General features: G+C 38.2%; 2 protein-coding genes across 2 annotated transcripts in view; both read right to left on the bottom strand.

Moving 5' to 3' along the window:
• LOC110956356 (dynein, axonemal, heavy chain 7) overlaps positions 1-2875 on the bottom strand; it is an 86376-nt gene extending 83501 nt beyond the window's left edge. The window contains 2 exon segments of the mRNA XM_022201760.2: positions 2437-2487; positions 2743-2875. Coding sequence (XP_022057452.2) covers positions 2437-2487; positions 2743-2811 — 120 coding nt within the window. The 5' untranslated portion in view covers positions 2812-2875.
• Positions 2876-3208: 333 nt separating this feature from the next.
• esyt3 (extended synaptotagmin-like protein 3) lies at positions 3209-26077 on the bottom strand. Its single transcript, XM_022201764.2, has 23 exons — positions 25604-26077; positions 22137-22178; positions 20178-20312; positions 19950-20026; positions 17092-17161; positions 16919-17008; positions 16777-16832; positions 16561-16681; positions 16163-16339; positions 15445-15527; positions 15039-15087; positions 14174-14263; positions 13931-13993; positions 13790-13849; positions 8312-8383; positions 8017-8103; positions 7524-7673; positions 6952-7313; positions 6711-6809; positions 5493-5624; positions 5231-5336; positions 4900-4949; positions 3209-4464 (listed from the first exon to the last, which is right to left on the bottom strand). The coding sequence occupies exons 1-23, from the start codon at positions 25931-25933 to the stop codon at positions 4425-4427; spliced, it is 2541 nt and encodes an 846-aa protein (XP_022057456.1). The 5' UTR covers positions 25934-26077; the 3' UTR covers positions 3209-4424.
• Positions 26078-27638: the final 1561 nt, after the last annotated feature.

Raw genomic sequence — 27638 nt, forward strand, 5'->3', positions numbered from 1 at the left:
TTGTACAACAAGGAATTGATGTGAAAAAACATCTGGTCTGTAATTCATTTTGTTGATGGAGAAGGATTTATGATGTCCCATGAAAACTTTTGTTCGAAATATCAATCGTACATCCTTCACTTCCGTATCAAAAGTAATTCCTGTCACCATTTTACATCTAATTAGAGGCATCCTTTCAAATTCCATGGATGTCACTCTGTGTTCCACATCTTGGGGTATGGGAAACTACTGATCATCTATTCTTTCGATGTCTTTTCACAGAAGCATTTTGGATTGATATATACACTGCTCAAAAAATTAAAGGAACACTTTGAAAACACATATTTCAATGCAGGGGAAAAACAAACTGGATATTTACATTGATATGGACTGGTTAATGTGTTAGGAATGAAAAGATGCCACATTGTTTGATGGAAATGAAAATTATCAACCCCCAGGAGGGCTAAATTCAAGACATTCCAAAATCAAAGTGAAAAACTGATGTAGCAGACTGGTCCATTTTCTGAAATTCATTGGTAGCAACTGAAAACGGTACTCAGTAGTTTGTATGACCTCCATGTGCTTGTATGCAGCCTGACAATATCGGGACAAGCTCCGAATGAGACGATGGATGGTGTCCTGGGGTATCTCCACCCAGATCTGAACCAGGGCATCACTGAGCTCCTGGACAGTCTGAGGAGCAACCTGGTGGTGTTGGACGGAACAGAACATAATGTTCCAAAGGCATTGTATTGGATTTAGGTCAGGTGAGTATTGGGGCCAGTCAATGGTGTCAATTCCTTCATCCTCCAGGAAGTGCCTGCATCCTCTTGCCACATGAGGCCAGGCATTGTCCTGCACCACAAGGAACCCAGGACCATTGCACCAGTGGAGGGTCTGACAACGGATCCAAGGATTTCATCCTGATACCTAATGGCAGTCAGAATGCCATTGTCTAGCCTGTAGAGGTCTGTGCGTCCCTCCATGGATATGCCTCCTCAGACCATCACTGACTCACCACCAAACCGGTCATGCTAAACCATGTCATAGGTAGCATAACGTTCTCCATGGCTTCTCCAGACCTTTCCATGTCCATGACACGTGCTCACGATGAACCTGCTCTCATCTGTGAAAAGCAAAGGGCACCATTGGCAGACCTGCCAATTCCTGTGTTCTATGGCAAATGCTAATCAAGCTCCACTGTGTCAGGCAGTGAACACAGAACCCACTAGAGGACATTGGACCCTCAGACCTTCCTCATGAAGTCTGTTTCTGATTGTTTGGTCAGAGACATTCACACCAGTGGCTGGCTGGAGGTCATTTTGTAGGGCTCTGGCAGTGCTCATCCTGGTCCTCCATGCACAAAGGTGCAGATAGCTGTCTTGCTGATGGGTTGAGGACCTTCTGCAGCCCTGTCCAGCTCTCCTCGAGTAACTGCCTGTCTCCTGGAACCTCCTCCATGCTCTTGAGACTGTGCTGGTCAACACAGCAAACCTTCTGGTAATGGCATGTATTGATGTGCCATTGTGGAGGAGTTGGACTGCCTCTTCAACCTCTGTAGGGTCCAGGTATCGCCTCATGCTACCAGTAGTGACAGTGACCCTAGCCAAATGCAAAACTATTGAAAAACAGTCAGAAAACACAAGAAGGGAATAAAATGTCAGTGGCCTTCATGTGTAAAACCAATCCTGTTTTGGGGGTTGTCTCATTGTTACCCCTCTAGTTTCACCTGTAGTTAATTTCATGAACACCAAAGCAGCTGAAGCTGACTAAAAAATCCCTCTTTTACTTACTTGACCAGATCAGTATCCCACGTTTGACTGATTTGATGCAATACTTAGATTAAAAAGTGTTCCTTTAATTTTTTGAGCAGTGTATGACTGGCTGTACACCAATGTTCTATTTGAACCTTTTCTTCAAAAAAAGATATTATGATTTTCTATCAGAAAACAAAGATTATGATTTGCTAAAAATGCTGGAAAATTCAAACACATGATGGGAAAATCCTAGGTTTTATGTGTTTCAAAAGAACTTTGTCTTCTTCACTAAAGCCCTTTAAAAATGAAGAGTGAACATGCAATGAAACTGTTCAATTTGATTGAGAATTATGATCTGCTAAGACAGCCCAAGCTTTATGTTTTGTTTTTGTCTCTCTTTCTTCCCCCCCCCCCCCCCCCCCCCCCCCTTTCTGTTTTGATTGTGTTTAATTTTCAGATTGCACTTCATATAATTTTCAAGAACTACAGATAAATATTTTTGTTATACGGCACTGTAAGCATCTGTTCATTACAAAAAGCCTTGTATAATGCTTTGTTTTGTTTAGTGTTTTGCTAAATTAATTTGTCAATTTAAAACTATGTCCAGATAGGTGTCAGTTAACACATACATGGTTAAATGTTGTAGCGTTAGACGTTTTCAAACTCACTAACCGACAAAATATATATTTTTTAAACTTACCTTTGCTGAACTTGCACCGTCCAACGGCGGAAGAAGCTGCGAATAGTTCTGCTGTATATTAATAATAATATTAGCAAAACACTTGAGCACCTGTTGGTAGCATACACTGTATATACAGTCTATGGTTGGTAGCTACGTAATACTACTGTATCCAAATGAACTGGTACTCAAGCGTTGCTAAATCAATTAGTCAATTGAAAAATATGTCCAGTTAGGTGGCAGTTAACACACACACACGGTTAAATGTTGTAGAGTTAGACATTTTCAAACTCACTAACCGACATGATACCTTTTTTTTTAACTTACCTTTGCTGGACTTGCCGGTAAAAGTGGTCGAGTGTTTGTAAAATTCACTTTCTTCTTGCCTAAATTCATTTTTAGTGCAAAATTGCCATGAGCTAACGCTGGCTCCTTAACGAAATCTTTGTGTTGTTGCTAGGGCCGTTGCTAAGGCACCCCCAGCAATGACAAAGTTTAGGCGAGCGAGGAATAGTCCATTAATCTGTAGTGTACGGGGGGAGGAAAGAGTGCACCAATGAAATACTGCCGAAGGTTAGTATATAAAAGGTAATTCATATATTTTAAAACTAAACATTGCACCATCGCATTAGTCATCCAGGACCCTATTAGTCAGGAGCCGTAAGCATTTACACTGAATAATGGTAAAGTCCGTTTCTGTTTTGGTCCCATAAACACGTGCTAAAAAAGATTCGTTCCTCCAGTCAATGGATCATATTCACAGTTATTGAGATCATTTCAAATCCAGCATATATTTGTTTGAACATGTTTATTTGCCATAAATATAGGCTGAAAAAATTTAAAGCATCAACTTTACATCAGAATTGGCAGTAATTTTCCACAACAGATAAACAGGTAAACATTAATCAAGACAAAATCCCAGGTTCAACTTGGTAATGTTTCTAGCAGATAACTCATAAGCCTATGGCAGTCTAAAAACAGGCCAGCTAAAAGGACCTGTAATTAATTTATTAGCTTCATGAATTATAAACATAAATGCAATGTGCTGCTTAATTGGTACTTTTTTTGTCATGTTTATTTATTAAACTGAAATGCACAAAGGCAGATCAAGTGTAGTGTTTTGTTTGCTTTGTTTATTTTTTGTTTGTTTGTTTTTCGGAAACATGGAAGCCATCCAAAAATTTTGTGGGAGATTATTTTAAACAGTGAGACTATAACTTTGTTGGAAATCTGAGATTGAATCAAAAGTGCTTTCGATCAAAGAACTTTATCTGATGTGTGTTTGAAAGCTGTTTCAGTTCCAGTAAATTCTTTATTTCAGCTGCAAATGTGAGCATTTCAATGTGTAAAAAAGCATTTATGTGTACTAAAGCATGCAACCCTTCCTCATGGCGTAATGACTCTTCTGACAAGCTGCAGCTAACACATTTTGTTGTAACTTTATTTCCTATAGTATATTACATAAAAACTGTCAATAAAATTATTTACATGAAAATACAAAAGGATAACTCTGGCTCAGATGAACTCGAAAATCTGTCACCAAAGATATTCAAAATAAAAATGTTGTCTTGTTTCTCCTAAGATGCAAATCTTTTCTGATGAATTATTGTCTTCCAGGGCAAAGAAATCCTTAGAAATAGTATTCCTATTCAGCATTATTTGTGTTCTACTGTCAATGCAAACACATTGCATACAATAAATTGACACAAATCATACCAATATTATCTGGGTAGTATGTTGAATTGTGAAATATCTGAAAATGAGACAATACACACTTAAATATCACATTCCAATAAGAATTTAAGAAAACCTTTGGCTTGAAATGGTACTATATGTGCCTGTGATCATGACTGTAAGCGAAGTCCAGCATCTGGGATGTGTTTTGGGAAGAAAAAAAACAACGCTAGTCTGTGATGGTAAGTTCTCGAAGCATCGTGTCAGCACTTCGCACTGCAGTGGCTGAGGAGGGGCTTTTTCAGCGGCAAACAAAAGCTTTTCAGGTCTACCTGCTAGAACAATTTCTTCAGCCCGGGCAGTGTGAGCTCAAACCTTAGGAGAAAAGAGATGCAAGATATTCATATGATTATATTTGAACCAAACAAGATTTTTTTACAACCATTCTTTGTCACTATTTCACAAGACAGGGTCTAAGCCTTCCAACGAGACTTGGGCCAGACAGCAAATGATCAGTGTAACGGTACTAAAAAGTGATTTTGTTGCTGAAAATTTAATTAACCTCATATTATTTTTTCACCTGGTTAGGCAGTTTCATACTGCACACAGTGATGATTGCAAGAAAGTGTAAATAATTACAGAAAGGAGCACCGATGCTTCAATTCAGCACACTTGTGCTCAGTTCTTATCGAATACATCAAATTTCACTTTGTGTTCCATTCAGAATAAAACACCAAACATTACTTGCATCTCATGTACAGCTACTGTGTTTCGCAAATCATGAAAAATTAGAAAAAATGTCCCCCGTACCATTCTGTGATGCCTTTGACTATATCCAGCTGTGAAAGATCTAACATCACCTGTGGGCATGAGCAAAATTCAGTCAATTATCCAGACGAAGCAGAAAACTGCAAAAGTGTAACAAAGAAAGGGGTGGGAACTTTGATTCTAAAAATTATGTATAAAATAAAAGCATTTACAACAATAAACCATAAAGAGGCAAAGTTGTAAAATTAGAAGCTGTATATTTCTCTCACCAGTGACTGACTAACAGCATAAAGCATTTCAGCTGCCACTAACCTTTCAAATCTTGATTCAGGAATAAAAAATACATGTTTTTACCACAAGGAGCATAACCCACCATGCCAATGTCTTTCCTCTCTCGAGTGTGAAACATCCTGTTATTTTTCACTGCCACATCCAACTTCCTAGTATGTGCTTCCTGAAGTGGCACATCAAACTCAAACCTGCAATATAAGAGGGTTGGCAGGTAGAGGGAAATATAAGTGACAGATACAGTCTCAACCTTTGAGTTTTGAATATACAGAAACTATGAACTATGAATGTGTCAAATTTTCTTTCTTTTTTTTGACAAAAATGTGCGACAAATCTAGTAAGCATACTTGTCATGGAAGGCAGGATTGACCGTCCTCTTCTTGACATGCGTCTTCTTGCGGTGTCTCCAGGTTTGGTCAGGCAGCAAATACAGGCGGACGTAAGAGTCTGTGCCGTTCTCACTGCAGGGGAATAAGTTCCTGTAGGAAATAGATACTCATGACAGCTTATCATAGCCACATTTTCTTTTCAATAATGCTGCCATGAGAAATTTGATAAGAAAATCATTTGTGTATTTAATTACAACTTTCCTCTCTTATTTATTTAGTTTTAAGTGTCAACATTCAAAACAAACACTGACTACTGGCATCTACGTTTTCTCAGTACAAATTGGTTAATGACATTCCAACAACTGGTTAAAATAAAAATTTACAAGGCATGTCTTGTCCATACACAAATATATATTCATTGTCCCACTTCTGTACATGTGAAAGTTGTACAGAATCTTCATTATATCTTTATTTTTAGCCTTCTTGTTACTCCACCAAGGAACACAGTGGAGCTACGTGACAATCACCGTACGTTTCTCCATCTGTTTGTCTGTCTGTTAGCAACATTACTCTAAAACAGATTTGGATGAAATTTTTAGGGAAGGTCAGAAATGGCACAAGGACCAAGTGATTCGATTTTTGCAGTGATGCTGCTTAAAGTCTGGATCCATGGATTTGATAAAAATTTCTGTATCATTGCCAGATAGCAGCATGGTGTCACTGTAACCATGACAATAAGTGAAAACTGCAGCAGCTGCCTGCTGATGATCACATGATTGCGATCCTACTACAAATCGGCTGCTGTGGACTTATCGGGACTTTTCCATAGAAAATCACGCAAGGAACAACTGATCAAATTGTGGAGGTGTTTCTGAGTCCCATCAATTCCTGCTGCCCGCTACATATTTAGGTCACACTATTCGGTATCCATATAAAACGTACACATGGATAACACACACCTGTGCTCACTGGAAGGTCATTTTTTATTAAAGATTTCAACCGTCGGAAATGATACAACGACTGAGCAGCCTTGGCAGAGTACTACACTCTCTGAGTGCTTTTCTTGTACTTGTATGGCATTGCTTGTATTACTTCTTCCATGTCTGATTTCTATTAACAAGTAAATTTCATGATGAGTGATCAGTAAAGTGTATCTTGTCTTATCTTAAATGCAGTAGCAAATACACAGGCAAGTAGCTTAAAAATACTAGTCAGTATGTTTTTTTAGTGACGTACCTGCAAGAGTTAACAATGACGATGAGTTTGTTCCTCAGGGTAGCATACCGCACAGTCAGGTTTATCTCTCCAAATGAACCCTGATGTTTTCTAATGGCCCTGTCGAGGGGAAAATAAGTTTGAAAATGTCACTTCTACTGCTTGATAAAACCCATTTCGCTAAGTTCAAGACATCTGAAGAAAGTCAGCAATAAAGGCCTGAAAAAGACGTGTACAGATACAGAAAAGGTCAGGGACTCACTCTGGATAGCAGGCTCCGTCTGAGAGGTCGAAACGTGATGAAGCGATGGAGTTCTCTGACAGCAGGCTGTGAGAGTCGAATCGACGCATGTTTTGTGGGGAAGAAGGTGACTTCCAGGTTTCACCAGCCAGGTAGGAGCCATGGGGGTGAGCTAAATATTCTTCACTTGAGCCATTCTGTGAATAAGCCAATCGGGTCGGAGGAGAGGCAGCGGGTATGTTGTTGGAGGAAACTTCTGGAGTCGAGGATACACCAGTGGAGAGACTGGCGTCACCTCCTTGGTTGCTCTGTAGCGTTTGCTGTTTGGGTTGTGGAGGAGGATCCAGAATAATCTTGGGTGGCGGCTGGTCCTCAGTGAGAATCTGGTGTGGTTTTGAAGACATGACTAATCTCAGTGACTCGATAGACATCAGTGTGACAGACCTCACTTTCTAATGATTGAGGTGTTTTGTTGAATAACATGAGCTACAGTATATTAGCTGGGAATAGCAGGCAAAAAAGAGATGATTAGCTAAGAACACTAAGCAAATAGGGAAGGAAATGTGTATGAGGTTGCAAACTTGTGTGCTAACCCTGAGAGTGGCCTTCAGTTTGATATGGCTGTTTGCCCCAGAGCGCTCCAGGGGGAAACGCTGGTCTAGAGTCATGTTGGAGGTGTTGAGCAGGCGACTGAGAGGCAAGTTCAGAACACCGAGTGCAGTCTTCTTCTCAGGCTCTTTGACCTGAACCACACGAACAAAGAAAACATGAAGAACAGTGAATCAATTAACCCCTTGAGGAACGGACATGTGGTAGCTGGTACATAAACTATAAAGATGGTGATTGGATTTGAATTGTATTGAGGTCCGACCACTGTCAATTGAGGCAACTGATAGATCCCCAGCAAAACAGAAAGAAGTGGGAACACGCTAAAAGAACTCAGCATTATATTTTTGTGGTGTTGGCAGTGGTTATTAAAGAAAGGGAGACTATCACACAGCAAGCGTTTTCATACTGTGTTTCAACAACCACTCTTATGGAAAGAGAAATCTTTTATGTAGTGCATACAATACTAAAATGACAAACCTGAACTGTGAGCTGCTGTGTTTTGACGCTATGCACAAAGAAGGTGAATCCCTCCTCAAACACTGGGTCTTTAGATGCATACACAACCTGTTGAAAAAGAAGTTTAGAACTGCAATGGAATGGTTTCATCGGCATAAAAAGCAACACAGTTACGGTGCTGTGTGACTGCAGCACCGCAGAGTTTACATTTAGAATTTGTACATTTTCCAGGCTGTGCAGTAAATATAATACACCAAAAAAGTATAAACAGTTAAAGGGAAAATGGTGTGTCAGTGTGTTGAAGAAAGAGTAATACCTTGCTTTTCTGAACATCCTTATCAATGGAAAATTCCACAAAGGAGTTGGGATTGGCAGTTCTCCTTGTGAGCTGCAAACAAAACAAATCAGGTGAGTACATGTTCAGCTCTGTCTACTCTAATCTATTACCACTGTTTCACTGAGCTACAAAATTCAAACCACTGGCAAATGAGGGGAATAATATTAATCATCTTGTCAGAATTCTATGTAATCTTGGGTCCTGAAATTATTTCAGGGTAGATTCTCAGGGCTTGAGTAGAAGGCAACTGGACATCTTTCTGGTTTGTTTATTTGTTTCTCATCCAGCAGCCTTCCTCACTTTTAACTGACTGGTGGTGAGTCTCCAGGTAGTCTGGCAACCATCAATTGGTGGTGAGAATATATACCTCATGTCACTCCCCTGTTCATCTCCCTTCACTGGCTTCCAGTTGCAGCCAGAATCAAATTCAAAACTCTCCTCCTGGCTTACAAAATATTTACAAGAACGGCCCCAGCCTACCTGGATTCCCTGATCCAGGTCTACTCCCCTTCACGCCCACTTTGCTATGCATGTGAGAGACGCCTGGTGCTTCCAGCCCAGCACGGCTCGAAATCTCTAGCCAAACTCTTATCCTCTGTTGTTCCCAAATGGTGGAACAAACTACCAAACTCTGTGCGTTCTGCTGAGTCCCTTTCTACTTTTAAAAGACAATTGTTCAGAGAACACCTAGGCACTTAATCTGACTCCACCTTAGGGGTAGAATAAGTCAGGTGGTCCAAAACCCAGCACTTATTTATCGCTGACAATGTTGAAAAAACAAAAAACAAAAACACCAAAAAAAGGGGGGGTGGGGGTGGTTAGCAATTCTTCCGCAACTTGATGGCAACACCTTTGACCAATCGCACTTGAAGCACTTTTGCACTTACTACAGGTTTTTCCTTATGTCTGAATTCTTGCTTGTGTTGTACGTTGCTTTGGACAAAAGCGTCTGCTAAATGAAATTGTAGAATTGTAGAATATACCTGGGATGAATCCCCCACCCGTCAGTTAGAACTGAGGAAGCATCTTGGATGAGAAATGAGACAACTTTAAGAATCAAATGGGTGACAAATCAAATACCCTGCCCCGCTGCAAAAACTGCTCAGGAACAGCTTGAGGGGAGACCAAGGCATTGACCCTGTGCCTTCAAACTGATGCCATATCCTAATCTGGTCAAGTGTTCGCAGAATGCAATAAAATAAGCCTCAAATCCTGGTGCCAGCACAACTCCACAACTCATGTGACAGAGGAACATCTATAGTATTAATCAGATTTTAAACATCCAGGAGTAGTAATAGTAGATCAATGATATACAGTAACTGCACTTGAAAAATTATTCTGGTGTGGTCTCCATTTGGCACAATGCTATCATCAAAACACTGTGTGAATGAAGTAAACAAACGTATGGAGGGCGTTTGTCTACAAGCAGACTGCAGACACATCACAACACCTGGGACGCATAAAACTGCTTTTTAAAAACAAGAATCAGGGGAATGGAATGCAACTCAAGGCTGACCTTCATTTTAACATTCCAAGATAATGAACCTTAAACAGACCTTCACACTTTTGTTTAATGTATTTTCACACTATGACCAGCAGAGGGCGATCAGAGGACACGGTTTTTGTAGACAGTTCAAGTTAGGACACCTTGGATTGAGATTTTTTTTCATGTGGCAAATTGGAAAACCTCCTAAATAATTTTCACACATAGCTTGCAACTGGCAAATTGTAAAACTGAGTGTATTTACAACTGTTCCAAAGAAACTAAAAGCGACCTGTGAATTTAGACATCGCTATGTTTGCTTAACAAATGTGTCCAGATTTAATGATTGTCGAATAAATGGTTCAAATTCCCACAACTAAATCCACTCTAAAAGCACATTTACTTATTAAACACATACTATTTTTATGTTGTGAAAGTCAAACTGAACATGCCTCAGGTTAAGGAGGAAATCTAGCACCATGAACACCAGCTGGTAACAACACACCCACAGAAAATGACAGGCATGCACCAGACAAACGGGAAATACAAGCTACAGGCAGGGACGAACACACCTGGAGCACTAACAGAAAGTATCTGATCTAACTGAGGCTTTTGTCAGACATTAAGATACAAAAACAATATCAATTGTAAGGGTTTATAATAAGAAGAAAGCCACCAGAATGTCTCACTTAATACTGAAAGAGAAACACCATCCTCATCGGATAGAAGCTATAAATCTGGAGGACGGAGCTGCTGTATCTTTCACATGTACTGCCTTTTTAGGAGCAATGATGTTTCAGTACTGCAAAGTGTGTTAGATTTAGTAGAACAAGTTTATGTGATAATGCGTCTAAAAATATGAGGATAATGAAACTGGACTAAGTTTGAGTTATGATATTTTTTTTATTTTTTTTATTTTATTTATTTATTTCGAACATCAAATATGAAGTGACCAACACTTTTAGTCACTTCACCTTCTTACATATTCGAAAAGGAGTAAGTAGAAGTACTTAGTACTTATATACCCTCACCCCTTTGCACAAAACTAAAAACATCTTAAATATATATTAAATCAGATTTTAACTTAGATCAGCATTTACTAATAACACAATTCGGAAAAAAACAAACAAACAAAATATATATATGCATTTGTTAATGAATCATGACCAACTATTTCTTTTGTTCATCCTTTTTGTACTTTTCCAAAATCATATTTCTATAACTTTTTTTAAATTGCAAAATGTTCTTACACGATTTAATACCTTCATTAAGACCATTCCACAGAGCCACCCCACAAACCGAAACACACATCGATTTCAATTTAATTCGACCAAAGTTTTGTTTTAAATTATTTTTATACCTTAAGCAATAAAGCCCATCTCTTGAAGATAATATTTTTTGTAAATTGATAGGTAACATCTTATTGCTTGCTTTGTATAAAAGCTGAGCACTTCTAAAAGCCACAAGATCCTCCAGTTTTAATGCCTTCGATTTCAAAAACAGTATATTTGTATGATCTAGATACCCAGCACAATGTACAATTCGCATAGCTTTCTTTTGTAGAATATATAGTCTTTGTGTGGTAGCTCTGTAGGTGTTTCCCCATACCTCAACACAATACATCAAATACGGCAAGACCATAGAACAATACAGCATATACAAAGATATCTCATTCAAAACGTATTTTACTTTACCCATTATACCTATATTTTTTGCTATTTTACTACCAATATATTTAACATGAGATTTCCAACTGACTTTACCATCCAAAATGACACCCAAGAATTTTATTTCATCTACCAACTCAATACTGACTTTGTCAACAGTAACTTTTACTGGAATATCAACATTACGATTAGTAAATAACATTAGTTTTGTTTTATTCAGATTTATTGATAATATATTCAAATCAAACCAGGATTTAAGTTTAGTCAATTCTTTTGTAACTAAATCTAAAAGTAACCTCAGATCATTACCAGAACAAAAAATTGTAGTATCATCCGCAAATAAAGTTAACTTAAGTTTATTAGATACCTTACAAATATCATTTATATAAAGAATGAATAATTTAGGTCCTAAAACAGAGCCTTGAGGCACTCCGCATGCAGTACGCCTTTGTGATGATTTGTAACTGTCCATTTGAACAAACTGATTTCTTCCATCCAAATAACTCTTAATCCAATCTAAAACTACTCATCTAATACCACATCTCTCAAGTTTAAATAATAATCTATTGTGATCTATTGTGTCAAATGCCTTTTTTAGGTCCACAAAGACACCAACACCATATTCTTTGTTGTCAATAGCACTAGTAATTGTTTCTATGACATCCACTAGCGCCATTGAAGTGGACCGATTCGCTCGAAAACCATATTGATTATCAGCTAATAATTCATGCTTGTCAATAAAACTATCAAGTCTGCTGACAAATAATTTTTCCAATATTTTTGATAACTGTGAGAGAAGAGATACTGTCTGTAATTATTAAATTGTTTGTTATCTCCAGTTTTAAATAATGGTACAATTTTAGCAGTTTTCATTTTAGATGGAAAAACGCCTGTAGTGAAGGACAAATTAAAAATATAGCATAACGGCTCAACTATACAATCAATGACCCTCTTAATCAAATACATGTCAAATCATCCGGATCAGTTGACCATTTATCCTTACATTTGGCAACCACATCAATGAGTTCCTTTGGAGTGACTGCACTTAAAAACATTGAGTTGGAGTTTACATCAACCAAACTATCTAATCGGTCATCAACCGAATGATTGTCCTTTAATTGTTTTGCCAAATTTAGGCCCACATTTGCAAAATAATCATTGAATTGCTCAACTATCTCCATCATATTATCAATAATCTGATCTCCATTTATGAAATTTGATGGAAAACTGTTTTTTGTCCTTCTATAATTGATTAATCCATTTAGCACTTTCCATGTTCCTCTGATATTGTGTTTATTAAGGTCAATTTGACCATTAAAAGTTTATGGTCAAGTTTATGTGATAATGCGTCTAAAAATATGAGGATAATGAAACTGGACTAAGTTTGAGTTATGATATTATTCTGGGACCTAATTAATGATTGATAATACAGCTCATATATAAAATACTGAACTAAAGACAGAGAAAGAAGGTTAAAAAGATATTCAGAGCAGAGGAATAATGGAGGAAAAAATCATTTCAGTGAGGAAGAGAGTTTTTTTTTTCATGAGATGAAGCTTCTTTCTTGGGGACAGAAATTAGCTTCGAATTCCTGCTGATCACCTGTTTGTGGTAATTTGGTTATCACAAAGTCAATTTTGATAGTGCAAAAGCAAATTCAGTTGTACACTCATAGTTTATCATTTATTTACATGATGATCATCTATTCGTTATCAACCATATGCATGTCTGCTTATTTTCAGAGGAATAAAACGTTTATTTATTTTCAGTTTAAAGCTAACCACAGTTTTAAGTAATGTGACATGTGTCTGTGCCACATAAGTAGAGTCAATAAACAAACACACAGCCTTTTATGAGGGTAAAATAAGCCAATGGGGAAAAAATTGTTTTGTGTTGACTGTCTTTCTAAAAAGAAGCGGTCTCGTTTGTAATTCTCTTTGAGAGAGATGATGGACAAATTCTCTCTTCCTCAGTACTGCAACAGATTAAAGTTGCCCAATCACCAGTGTGTTGCTTATCTTACAAGGTCATACAAGTTATAGCAGTTTGTTCAAAACAAAAGAAGGGCCCTTCAGCAACAACAAAAACAAGATAACGCAAGACCTGCTGTGAGGTCCTCATTCTTTGACATAAAATGCTGCTGTAATAGTCAATGCTTCTTTTAAATCAGCAGTCAAGCAAATTGCAACAAACCTTCAGACACATGATACATACTTAAAGGCCCATGAGGAGCTAGGGCCCTATATAAAATCCTAAGAGCACAGCCTTATGTAAGAACACTGAAAACTTAAAAAGCTCTCGTCTTACCCGTGCTTCCTTTGAATGCTTCCCATGTTTGTGATGCTCTGTGATCTCACTGTGGTCTTTCTGGAGACGAGTAAGAAAACAGTTCAGCACATTGGCATCATCTTCTCACAACAGGAACATGAACCCTATGAAGCCACTTACCGGTATGTTTGAGGCATTTTCCAGATACACTGCAAGCATAGCACAAGCAAGCCCATCTGTAGACTGGAAGAGAGTGATGGGATGCTTTATACAGCTGACTTCAACCGCTAGGAGCTGAGCTATACACAGCTGCAACTTACAGTTAGGGGTGAAAGCAGAGACGCTAAAAGTAACTAAAATATTAAATGAAAGTGTTCTGATCCCAATAAGTGTGACTGACGCAACACTGCAAGACTAACGCACCTCCTTTAGCAGGCTGGAGTCAGCCTGAAGGGAAAGCCACTGGAGCTTGAGACGAACTTCCCCATACTGAACCCCCTCCAGAGGAAACCACTACAAGAGAAGGAGAGATGCATTCATTTACAGGACATTTATTATGAGCAGCTCCATTAAAAGTAATGCATTTCTATCAGCTTGACATGAGTGAAATAAACACTCAAAATGCTGCCATGAGCAGGTAGAGGTGGGTGGAGACGAGACAGGGACTTCATAGATCTGTATGTTCTATTGGACAGCTGCGCCAAAGCCATTTTAAAGAAGGAAGTGAGTATTTTCATGGAAAAGTCTGAAAAATATGTAACTTTGAGGTGCTTAGATGAGTTTTTAGGGGTTAAATCAATGATCAGAGAGTGATATGAAGAAGCAATAGCAATGAATCATCCTACACTGAACTGCAATGCTGGACCATCACTCTTTCTAACAGCATAGAAATCTGTGTTATGCAAACTGAAAGAAGTGCAGGGTATTTGAGTGGACAAACTTGATCCATTTTTTAAAATCATCTATATCTTGGTGTAATAGGAGAGGCTGTGATTTAAAAGACTTGAGACTGTTTAAAATAATACTTGTTTGAAAAGAAAAAAGTGACCACAAGACTTCAAGCCTCACCCAAGGGATTGATACAGTTAAAGAAATGTTTGTAGCATAAAGGATGACTTTTTTCTAAGGTCTAGAGGACTGAGCTTTTCCAAAAAAAAATAATTGAAATTTGAAGAGAATGCTACTTTGCTGTCATTTTTTTTCCGGTAACAAAATACATCTCCCCCGTTTTATATGTATTTTATAAAAATGTTAAAATTCCTTAAATAAAGGTTTAAAAGAAGCTCACCTGATCCATTTGTTTCTCCTTCTTCACCTCGCCGAAGTCAAGGTTATATCTAAAGCAGAAAGTAAATTCAAATGCAATGCAAAAATGACATTGTCGAGCCTGTCAAGGATTCGATTCAGATTCAGAGCTTGTTATTTGCAGCACTTAAAATACATGTTCAGACAATAACTGTATTGTTATATATATATTTGGTAATAAAATTGCATTTTTCCTTTGATTTTATTACAGTATGCCATTGTGGCCTATGAATGCAAAGGAAGTGGCAAGTATGCTACATAAATAAGTGATAAAATCTCTAATTTTTAAGTAGAACTAAGATGACTTGTAAAAACTTTGTGAAGACATTACAAGTGACTCAGAAAGTATAAACTACATGTGTTTTTGCTGTCATTAGATGGTGTCTTACGTTCCAAGCAAGTCATCTTTATCTGTGTCTTCGTCATACAGCTCCACCTCCAGCTCTTGACCCGGGGCCTCGTGCACAACAAACTGCATACAGACAAGGAAAAAGTGGATGTAATTAAATGATGAGACAGTAAAGCTCGAACCACCGAGACAAAGGCTTTAAGCAGACGATATATACTAAATAAGATACAGATAGGTGATTAAATAAATGAAAAACCAACATAAAGTGTCTCAGTAAGGTGTTGGGCCGCAAGTGCTCCTGCCCCTCATGCCCCAACAAGAAACGCTCTTTCAAAAGTGACTTAATTTTTTGCCATTTTGATACAAAATCAGGATCAGCTGGTACTTCTTAGCATTTATATGCATGCTTTTCTGTAATTTGTCATCTGTCTATATTGGACAATTAATGTTATATATGAAAGAGCAGTGACAAAGGAACTAAACAGAAACTGGTGGAATGTGTCAACCTCTGCCTTCAAACAATCAGTTGGTCACAGAGATCCAAGTATCTACGACAAAAAAAGTCTTTAGCTTTGCCTTGTGGGATGGAATTTTAGCTGAAAAAACAAAATCTTGTTCTGGCTTAGTCATCATGCATGTTTTAGTTTATTGAGGGAGAACTGAAAGAATACTAAATACCCATAAATGAATGAATGAAATGGTAGTATCATTACTGAAATCAAAGTGTGTACAACTGCAGTGTGTTTGTGTTACTTTACCTCATACACTTCATTCCATTTTGGGTGCAAATCCTCTTTGACGGTTTTGCTTTTGACTTGTCGGTTGCCGACTCTGAGTGTGGCGTAGGGGTCTGATTTGCCTTTCACTAAGCCCATCATGTATGTATCCTTCGCCAACAGGTCTCTGGCCTCCAGCAAATGGACTCTCACCACTCCCTGAGGACCACAGGAGTCAGAGGATTCACAATTTAACAATACAGTCTAACAAAGCACACCTAACAGCATAAAACTAACATTAAAGTTTTATATTTTTTGCTGGTAGGGTGTTTGTTTTTTCATCTGAAAATGTGCAATGCATTTTAGTAAGGCAACCAGCAACAGGTGGAAAGAAAAGGAAAAACCTGGAAATTGGAAAAGTTACAGTGTATCTTACATACACGAGGAAGTGGGAACCTCATCTGGTCCACTTTGACCTGATCTATGAGGGGAATACACATGCGGTTGGGCAGCACCATGAGAGAGGCGATGATGTTCATTATCGTGTCCTCAGACAGTGAACTGGAAAGAGACAGATGAGATGAGATGAGACTAAACACCAGAAGGCTGGAGTGACCATAAAGAATGATAATAAGGGTAATTGTGTAGAAGATAACCTAAAGGCAGGACTGTCCAAAAGGTTGGTTGCACCTGTCCAGTTGATCTGTAGCGTCTGAAGAAACAGAAAATAAAATAAACCAACAAGTCTAATCACACAGTTTTCACAATAAAATACTGAACACATCTGTGAGCACTCACAGGGCGGCGAATGAAGAAAAAGGTGACCCCTCCCACCAGCGGTGCTTCACCAATAAGAGGCTCTAAAATGACTCTTAGCATCCCCTGGAGCTGGAAGATTCACAGCAGTGTTAACAGTAGGATTCAGCTGAAAAATGCTTGAAAGGTGATGGAGACAAAGGGAAGTTGCTCACTTTAAGTCCCTTCACACCAGCTGTGATCGGCGACTTCACCTCAGCATCGATGTCCACATCACCGTCATAACTGCAAAGTAAACAGTGCTCAAGTTCAAGTTCATTTTATTGTCTCCCATGGGAGAAATTAGTCTTGGATGAAGGCAAAAAACAGCTGCACTGCAACACACAAGACAAAATACACACTGACATACATACATACATACAGTCCCTGACAAAAGTCTTGTAGCTTCTCTTAAGTTGTAGGAACAACAAATACCAACTGGACTTTTAGTTGATCAATTGAAATCAGAAATTACTCATATGAATGACAAAGCCCTCTAGATTATGTTTATTATGCCAAAATAAAGTTCTGTATCATTCATTGAGTTTTATCATTTAATTAGGACAGAAAGGTCAGATTTTGCTTGGACAAAAGTCTTGTCGCATACAAAAATTATGTTGAAATTATACATACACTTTATTCTGAATACACATATGCTATCAAAACATCAGAACATTCAGTCATGGTGTCTTGCAAAAAAATTAATATTGTGTATGACTTCCAGAGCTTGGAGGACTGCATCCATATGTCTCATCAATGACTCAAATAACTTATTGATAAAGTCATTTTAAATGGCAAAGAAAACTGTCTTGCAGGGCTCCCAGAGTGCATCAAGTTTCTTCGGTTTCATCTTCCAAGCCTTCTCCTTCATTTTACCCCAGACATGCTCAATAATGTTCATGCCTGGTGACTGAGCTGGCCAATCGTGGAGCTCCTGGACCATCTTTGCTTTCAGGAACTTTGATGTGGAGGCTGAAGTATGAGAAGGAACACCATTCTGCTGCAGAATTTGCCCTCTCTTATAGTTTGCGATGTAATGGGCAGCAAGAATTTCTTGATACTTCAGGCTGTTGATGTTTCCATCCACTCTGCAGAGCTCTCGTACACCCCATACCGGATGTAACCCCAAACCATGATTTTTCTTTCACCAAACTTGACTGTTTTCTTGGTGAATCTTGGGTCAGTGCGGCTTCTGCAGGATTTGCGTTGATTGGGATGCAGTTCAATGCATGATTCATCAGAAAAATCAACCTTCTGCCACTTTTCATTGTCTATCCTTCCTGCAAGCTGTGGACCTTGACAAATGCAACACGATTTTTTGTTGTCTTCTGTTTAATGCTGGTTTCTATGCACTATTTTGACTATGGAGAACACCGTGTGGGAGAATTTGACAAACTGTTCTTGTAGATACAGGGATTTCTGGCAACCAGTTCATGTGTAACTCTGCTGCAGTTGAAAAAGGGCTGGCCCTGGACTGTCGAAGCAACAAATGCTCTTCTCTAACAGGTGTCTGCCTGACCTGGGCTCGTCATAAACGTCACCAGTTTCTTCAGATATTTTTCTTATCATCTCTACTTGACTTTTGGATACATTAAAGCTGTCTGCCTCCTCAGCAGCAGACTTGGTCTTCAGGGTCTTGATGATCAGCACTTTGGTCTGTGGTTGGATCTTTGGCATGCTTTTGGGGTCAGGGTGGGATTCATATGAAGGTCTTGTGTCTTGGGTTTCTTTTTATACACACCTGGGAATGTGTCAGTTACAGTATTTGTCACAGGTGAACTTCTAATCTGTGATTGGTTGAATCATTTAAAGACATGGCAAGACTTTTGTCCTAGCAAAAACAGATGTCATGGGCTTTGCCAAGACGTGAACATCAGGACACTTTATAACGGGTTCAATTTGCACCCAGTTATTAATGTAAAAGCCCTTGACATTAAAATGAACCATTTTTTGTGAGAACTGATTGATTAGAAATAAAGTTATATGCCATTTAAGGTTACTATATCCTTATGCGACAAGACTTTTGTCAGGGACTGTACATACATACATACGTATCCAACATTTAATTACTCTACCGTATATGGTTCAAAAGTTTGGGGTCACTTAGAAATGTCCTTGATTTTGAAAGAAAAGCATTTTTTTTCAGTGAAGTTGACGTTAATCAGAAATACAGTGTAGACATTGTTAATGTGGTAAATGACTATTCTAGCTGGAAACAACTGGTTTTTAATGGGATATCTACATAGGGGTTCAGAGAAACATTTCCAGCAACCATCACTCCTGTGTCTAATGCTATACTGTGCTAGCTAATGGTGTTGAAAGGCTAACTGATGCTTAGAAAATGCTTGAGCAATTATGTTAGCACATGAATAAAAGTGTGACTTTTCATGGAAAACATGAAACTGCCTGGTGAGCCCAAACTTTTGAACGGTAGTTTACATACCCAACATTTAACAACCTCCTTTTGGTAGCTACACCTAACTGCACATTAATGAGCTTGACTGATTGAGGGATAAGAGAGTTTATAAAATGGTTGACCCTGCACAGTGGTACGCTGTATCTCCTGCCTGAATTCAACAGTTCATACTCTGTCAACAGGACATGTAATGAGTCAGACAGAATGCTGTTTGCATGCCTGATGGTGGCCTGTATAAACATGTTTTATGGCAAGAGTGGAGCATGGGGACCCATGATCTTACTTGCTATTTTCACCAGGTTATCAATCTACATTTTGACTGTAAGAGCCCCAAACCAGCAGGTGACTCTGTACCTAAGTATGGATGCAATGGATGCACAGCAAAAAAATCAACAAGATTTCTCTACAGATACCAAAAAGCCTAAGTCGTCTGATAAAGTGGAGGCGCTGATGGATTCTGGTACAAACATTTGCCATCCGCTGGGCTGGTTAGATGAAAATGACTGAGTTGTTGCTTAAGGTTTAAAGTGAACTCTGAACAAAGACTGTGACACATTTAGCACCTACTGAGAAAATATATAAAGAAGCAAAGAAAAGCCAAAAATGTCTTTCACCAACCAAATATTTAAGTCCAGAACCACCTCCCTCTGATCCACTTCATGGGTGTAGGCTTTCATTCCAGTGATCCTGAGAGGCTGAAATTAGGGAGATAATGAGAGGAACTTCCTCAACCTTCCTCAGTCTAAAGATTGTAAAATCACATGAATGCACTTGGTTTGACAAAACACTGTGTGGCCACTGTTTAACTGAACACTAAGAAGAAGTGGTGGATAAATGCCAACTCACAATGTGGCCAAAGTGGACCTTGGTAAAAGTGAACGTCTTGAGTGCAGCGTTGGACTGCCTGACGGCCGCCTGGATGTTTACTTTGAGTAACTTCTCCATGTACATCCCAAAGAAAGGCCACGCCTGCTCCAACACCTGAACACATGACAAAACAGAGCATATAAAAACACCTTGATTCAACACCTTGCTCAAATAGCTAATGTAACTTTAGCTGTACAGTTCAGTTGGGTGAATACTAAGACTATGTCGCATCAAACCCCGTTGTATATTTGAATTTAGGTTTCATATTTTATTTTATAAAAGAAGGGACCACGGCCACACATTTTCTCCCTGCTTTCCAAAATCATTATTGGAAATGCAGTGTCTTGGTCCTCAGACTTTGATCAGGTAAAATGGAGGACCCAGACAGATATATCCAACACTTTGAATGTAGCAAGTACATGAAATTTATATGTTACCTCTGATGCATTCAGAGGTATCTATTCTGTGTTCTTTTGCTTTTTAATTGAGCATACATTCTGCATACAGCTGGTAAACAATGGCTGAGGTTTTTTTTTTGCAGATGCAATATCTTTAAGCATGATGTTCAAAAAAAAGAAAAAAAAAAGGAAAGGGGAAGACTTCCACAGTGTGTTACTTTAAATCAAGGTAAAGAATGCACACAATAAAATGATGCCCAGGATACAGTGGTTATTTGTATTCCAGCATACATTTTGACCGGTTAAACAGAGTTTCACTATGTTACCAGTGTAGTGACTATAGTAAAATATAAATAAATGAAATAAACAGAAACAAACATTCCAACTTCTGTAGCTATGAATTAGGGGTTTTTCCACAATGTGCATCTCAGATGAATCCAGACCTGATCAGTTTTATGTACTCTATCCAGTTTTCCCAAATTCTTTCAAATCTGTCCACCCCCAGTCTCAAAGAAAAAGTTAGCCTTTCCATCACATATATATAATGTACTACCTCAACCCAATCCTCAACCTTAGGCAGCTCATTCGTCATCCATTTTATGGTAATTGCTTCTTTGCTTGCAAATCAGCATTATTCTATAAATATGTTTGTCCCCAAATCTTGTCTGTTCTGTGTTTTAAGGACTATTGCACAATGTTTTCATCATGACCCCGTGACCCTAATGAGGATTAAGTGATGTATAGACAATGGATGGATATTTGACAGGGAGATCTACCATGAGTCTAATTTTACTATTGTCATTTTGGATGAATTGGTTGAAATTCTATAACCTTTATGTTACAAATTGATGTCATTTCTGTTTATCGTAGATGAGTAAAAGTCCAGTTTAAAGGGAAGGATGTTGCTTCTAACCTGCTAAATGCATACAGGCTCGTAGTTCCTGACAGACTTTATCTGAGGAAGTGTTGGCTATATCTGTCTGGCATATTGTTTTTACCTGATGAAGGTCGAATGATCCAAACACTGCGTTTCCCAGTTTCCTTAAGTAAAAGGACAGTGTGTGGGAGAGCTCTCATCTCCAACAAATGGACATTTCCTCCTACACACCTCTATACAAAAGACTGTAGGTGTGCAGAAACCTTTACAGTCAAGATACGTTGTTTTGTGTCGTAATGAAATAATGCAGTTGACAATATATGTAGTCTGCATGTTTTCTGCCAGTTTATCTCTTTGACCCTGACAGTGGCTTTGTCCAAGTGTTCAACGTTTTAAGTGCAGACACTGCTCCAGACCACAAAGTAGTGATTACAGACGGAAAAAAGCAGCGACATCGAAGCCAGAGTGGCATGTTTTAAATGTAGTTATTTAATCAGGAATGGTTAGGTTAGGTTGTGTTCTGAACCTTAAATTGTAGCTAAAAATAAAAAACAAACACCAGCTGTCTTTAGCAGACTGACACCAACCTAGCCTTGATAAAACATCAACTCATAAAACCACAAAAGCAGGACAGGGTAGGATAAGTTTATGGTTTTACTATACCTTGTTAACCCAGTGCACTTTCTCAACATTAGTGAAATGGACCTTTGGAGAGAAGAAGCAGTGACATTAGAAGTTGGTCCGTAACCACAACAACTTTGATTGATATTATCACACAACAACACAGTGACATGCATGATGGCGGCGATGGAAGACGTTGTGGTCTCATTATTTCTTCGTCATCCTTCATGCAAATTTTCAAATGTCACGAGTCAAAGTAAAATGAAATCAGTCAAATGGAAAAATCAAGTGCCTTTAAGATGGGTGGATCCAACTCAGAAAATATTACACAGATGTTTCACATTCCAGAAATTCCAGGAACAGTATTCCTGAGTTATAAACAAGCACAGCAGCGCAAAGGCTTACCAAAGCTTCTTTGTGGCATCACAACTGTGGACTGTAAAACAGGAAATGTTCATTCTAATGCACAGCATCTGATAGGTCCACATCTTATCCACATAAACTGAAGAATCATTAGAGACCTCTGCCAGACGCTAACCAGGGAAAACTTCCCTGACATTCAAATGATATTTTTCAACACCTATGAATATAGTAAAACAAAAACACAAACAACGATGAGTTTGAGGGCTTGTTGAGTAGAGTTTTGAGATACTTGCATTTTACTTGAGTATTTCCACTTTGTTACTTTATACTTTCACACTTTACTTTCTACTCCTGTACATTTACACACATGGACAAAATTGTTGGTACCCCTCAGTTAAAGAAGGAAAAACCCACAATTCTCACTGAAATCATTTGAAACTCACAAAAGTAACAATAAATAAAAATTTATTGAAAATTAAATAATCAAAATCAGCCATCACTTTTGAATTGTTGATTAACATAATTATTTAAAAAAACAAACTAATGAAATAGGGCTGGACAAAAATGATGGTACCCATAACTTAATATTTTGTTGCACAACCTTTTGAGGCAATCACTGCAATTAAACGATTTCTGTATTTGTCAATGAGCGTTCTGCAGCTGTCAACAGGTATTTTGGCCCACTCCTCATGAGCAAACAGCTCCAGTTGTCTCAGGTTTGATGGGTGTCTTCTCCAAATGGCATGTTTCAGCTCCTTCCACATATGTTCAATGGGATTCAGATCTGGGCTCATAGAAGGCCACTTTAGAATAGTCCAACGCTTTTCTCTCAGCCATTCTTGGGTGTTTTTGGATCGTTGTCCTGTTGGAAGACCCATGACCTGCGACTGAGACCAAGCTTTCTGACACTAGGCAGCACATTTCTCTCCAGAATGCCTTGATAGTCTTCAGATTTCATCGTACCTTGCACACTTTCAAGACACCCTGTGCCAGATGCAGCAAAGCAGCCCCAAAACATTACTGAGCCTCCTCCATGTTTCACCGTAGGGACAGTGTTCTTTTCTTCGTATGCTTGGTTTTTGAGTCTATGAACATAGAGTTGATGTGCCTTACCAAAACGCTCCAGTTTGGTCTCATCTGTCCAAAGGACATTCTCCCAGAAGCTTTGTGGCTTGTCAACATGCATTTTTGCAAATTCCAGTCTCGCTTTTTTATGAGTTTTTTTCAGCAGTGGTGTCCTCCTTGGTCGTCTCCCATGAAGTCCACTTTGGCTCAAACAACGACGAATGGTGCGATCTGACACTGATGTACCTTGGCCTTGGAGTTCACCTTTAATTTCTTTGGAGGTTGCTCTGGGCTCTTTGGATACAATTCCAACGATCCGTCTCTTCAATTTGTCATCAATTTTCCTCTTGCGGTCACGTCCAGGGAGGTTGGCTACTGTCCCGTGGGTCTTGAACTTCTGAATAATATGAGCCACTGTTGTCACAGGAACTTCAAGCTGTTTAGAGATGGTCTTATAGCCTTTACCTTTAAGATGTTTGTCTATCATTTTTTTTCGGATGTCCTGGGACAATTCTCTCCTTCGCTTTCTGTTGTCCATGTTCAGTGTGGTACACACCTTTTCACCAAACAGCAGGGTGACTACTTGTCTCCCTTTAAATAGGCAGACTGACTGATTATGAGTTTGGAAACACCTGTGATGTCAATTAAATGACACACCTGAGTTAATCATGTCACTCTGGTCAAATAGTTTTCAATCTTTTATAGAGGTACCATCATTTTTGTCCAGGCCTGTTTCATTAGTTTGTTTTTTTAAATAATTATGTTAATCAACAATTCAAAAGTGATGGCTGTTTTTGATTATTTAATTTTCAATAAATTTTTATTTATTGTTACTTTTGTGAGTTTCAAGTGATTTCAGTGAGAATTGTGGGTTTTTCCTTCTTTAACTGAGGGGTACCAACAATTTTGTCCACGTGTGTATGTGGCAGCTTTAGTTAGTTTCGTCATAAAGATCCCACACAACTAACCACAACTACCTTTAAAAAATAGAGAAAGGCGTGTGTAGTCGGTCACATTTCAGATGTCTATGAATTAACAGCTCTCCCAAATGATGACTTTTCCCTAAAGACCTAAATTTAAAATGGGTTTATGTATCAGAACAGCTGTTTCTTCTTGTCTCTCTGATTAATTATTTGATAAGCCCTCAGATTTATTTGTTATACTTGTATATAAAACTGGATATGAAGTAGTTCTCCAACATTAACATGCTGCTGACACACTGATGCTTCACTATTAATAATCTAATGATATTATATATACTAATATATCAGTCAGAGGACCAAACCTACACTTTAACACTTTAACTACATCTGGTTGCTAATACTTACCTACTTGAAGTTATGCAGGATTTCCCATTTCACTTGAAATGTAGTTTTTTTTTAACTTGGCTGTATTAGTACTTTTACTGAAGGAAGGATCTGAATACTTCTTCCACTGCTTATAGAACATATTTACATTGGGTGGATATCATCAGTCAGATCTGCTAATCTGTTTATCACATGATAGATCTGGAATCTTGCATGTGTTCAAACCTGCATTTTAGTTTTTAAAACCATAAAGTATGTCACACACACACACACACACACACACACACAAAGACAGAAGGCCGCAAGATACAAACTACCCCACCTGTAAAAATGTGATCTGATTTCACATCTATTGTACAGATCACATTCCTCTGATGTTGGGAGAAGCTCTCTCTTATTGTCTCTGCCTGTGTGGGTCCCATGAGTCACTTTTGGAGTGGGTGTGGTGTAAGCAAATGTGAAGAGGTGAGCAAAATAACACGACATTTGGCTGGAGGTTCAGCCTCAGTCTGGCTTGTCATGCAAATACAGCTGTCATGGCAACAGAGTGGCATGATGTCCTACAGTTCAAGGTTTTTCTAAGCATTACTGCATAACCTACAGCTTCAGTTCAACCAATAAAGATATTAAAAAGTACATTGAAGGTTGGCGCTCTCTGTAATGCCTGAATGCTGCTGAATCAATGCTGCTGAAGTGCTCTGAAGCAAGGCAGAAACTCTCAGTGATCTACAGTATCTACAGCTCCCTGATAATAAATGCCAGCAGAATACACACCCATGATGCCATCTGTAATCCACTCTTCAGCTCTGTGTTGATCACGTGCGTTTCGTTGTCCACAAATTCAATGGCACCTCCGATCCGTGCGTCCTTCCACTGACGGTTTTTCTTCCACCAGGTGACCATGAGCATGCATAGCAGCACCCAGCTGATACTGAGGCCCAGGTAGCCGGTCAGGTACACCGGGTAGAAGAAGAACACGGCCCGCCCGAAGTACATGAGGAACTCCATTAAGACGCGGTTGACAGCGGAGGGGCTCAGCTGCTCCGAGTTGCCCCCGTGATCCGCCGCCTGCGCCGGGCTGCCTGGATACATCTGCCCGGCCATGGACTCTTTACACCCGCTAAGGACCCCGGTTCTAAAAGGTCCAGAAGAGCTGCTTCCTCTCAGTGCCTGAACAGATTTAGGTGTGGCTTATTTCGGCTGTCTCTGGCTCGGCTTTCTGTCAGGAAACAGGGCAGCCAAACTCGCCCTCGGTGAAGTGGTAGAACCGGGAGAGTCCCAAAACTTCCGTGTTTGTAACGTCTGAGAGGCAGGTACAGACACACCTGTACCCATGGGTGGGGAATGTGTTCAGAAAAAAATAAAAATAAAATAAAAGTTAAAAAACAAAAACAATCACGTCTGTTTGTGCTGCAGCTGCAGCTGCCTGGGAAAACTTTTATTAAAGATGTCGTTTTTTTTATTTTTTTATATTGAATAATGTAATGAATACATAAATATTCCTATGAAATAAATAAATGTGGCAGGAGGAAAAAATTACACATGCAAACATGTATTAATTATGACATTCATTTCTATATTTTCTTAGTAGAGGGCTTCTGTGAACTTCGTTTAAGGGTTAAAATTGAGATAAAATAGTCCGAGGAGCAATAACTGTACCAATAAATTATGTTACAGAGATGGGATGTATGGACTACCACAGTATAGAAAAATAAATAAATATTTCTATGAAATAAATAACTGAAGAAATGAAAGTTTCGTGACATATATATATTTTAAATAAAAAGCGATTTATCTCATTTGTTACATGAGTTTATATATATATTAGCCTACATGTATTTATTTTTTTATTTGGTTGAATATTTATTTTACAGGTTTGTTAATTTATTTATTTTTATTTATGTCTATATTTGAATGTAATAAAATACAGTGGACTTCTGTGAATTTCTTCAAATAATAAAAAGATAAAATAATAATAAAAAATAAGAAAATATCCCCATGACATAAATAAATACAGAAAAGAAATAAATCCCTAAATAAATGAGAGTTGTCCTTTAAAAATAAAAATAAAAACACATTTAAAATTTTCATTTTTATTGCTTATGTTATTTATTTAAGATTCATTTTAAATTATTTATTTATTTAGGTAAATTCTGAATCAAATGTAGTGAGTTTCCATGAGTTTCTATTAAGGTTTAAATAAATAAGGAAATATGAAATAAATAAATGTGGCTAAGAAATAAATCGTAAGATAAATGACATGAAAAGTAATTTATTTCATAAGATCATTTAATTTATTTAATACGGTTGGTTCTTTTAGGAAGTGGAGCTGAGATAATACAGAGGAACTGTTTGTACACTGGTGCAGTTTGTCCTGCAGATGGCGTCAGAGAGTCCAGCAGAGAATCTCATTTTAATAAAGCTGTGTGATAAGAAGTCTGTGATTTCCCTTTGACACATGTGATTGATGAGTCTGGAAACTTAGTAATAATAATAAGAAGAAATTTAATTTATAATGCACTTTACATTTGAAAACAAATCTCAAAGTGCTACCAATAAAAACATCAACAATAGAAATACATCATATTAAGAAAACGCTTTTAGAAACATGGTATTACCATTGGTAATAATAAGATTTTGTTGTTTACAGTACATGTGAATATTTAATGGTAGTACAGCCCCAAATTAACTGACAAGAGTGAACCAAATGTGGTTGCAAAATGTCTTCAATATATGAAGGGATAAAATGCATTAAAACTTTTCTCTCTTTTTTTTTTACTGGAGGTTTTGCAGTTTAAATAAGAGTATC

The sequence above is a fragment of the Acanthochromis polyacanthus genome, chromosome 14 (assembly GCF_021347895.1).
Source record: "Acanthochromis polyacanthus isolate Apoly-LR-REF ecotype Palm Island chromosome 14, KAUST_Apoly_ChrSc, whole genome shotgun sequence".
Lineage (NCBI taxonomy): Eukaryota > Metazoa > Chordata > Actinopteri > Pomacentridae > Acanthochromis > Acanthochromis polyacanthus.

Coding starts and splice junctions, on each gene's coding strand:
- esyt3 (XM_022201764.2), bottom strand. CDS start 25,933: ATGGCCGGGCAGATGTATCCAGGCAGCCCGGCGCAGGCGGCGGATCAC. Junction 15,528..16,162: donor AATGGAATGAAGTGTATGAG/GTAAAGTAACAC, acceptor GTCTGTATGCAG/TTTGTTGTGCACGAGGCCCC. Junction 8,384..13,789: donor AGCATTCAAAGGAAGCACGG/GTAAGACGAGAG, acceptor TTTTGTTTGCAG/CTCACAAGGAGAACTGCCAA.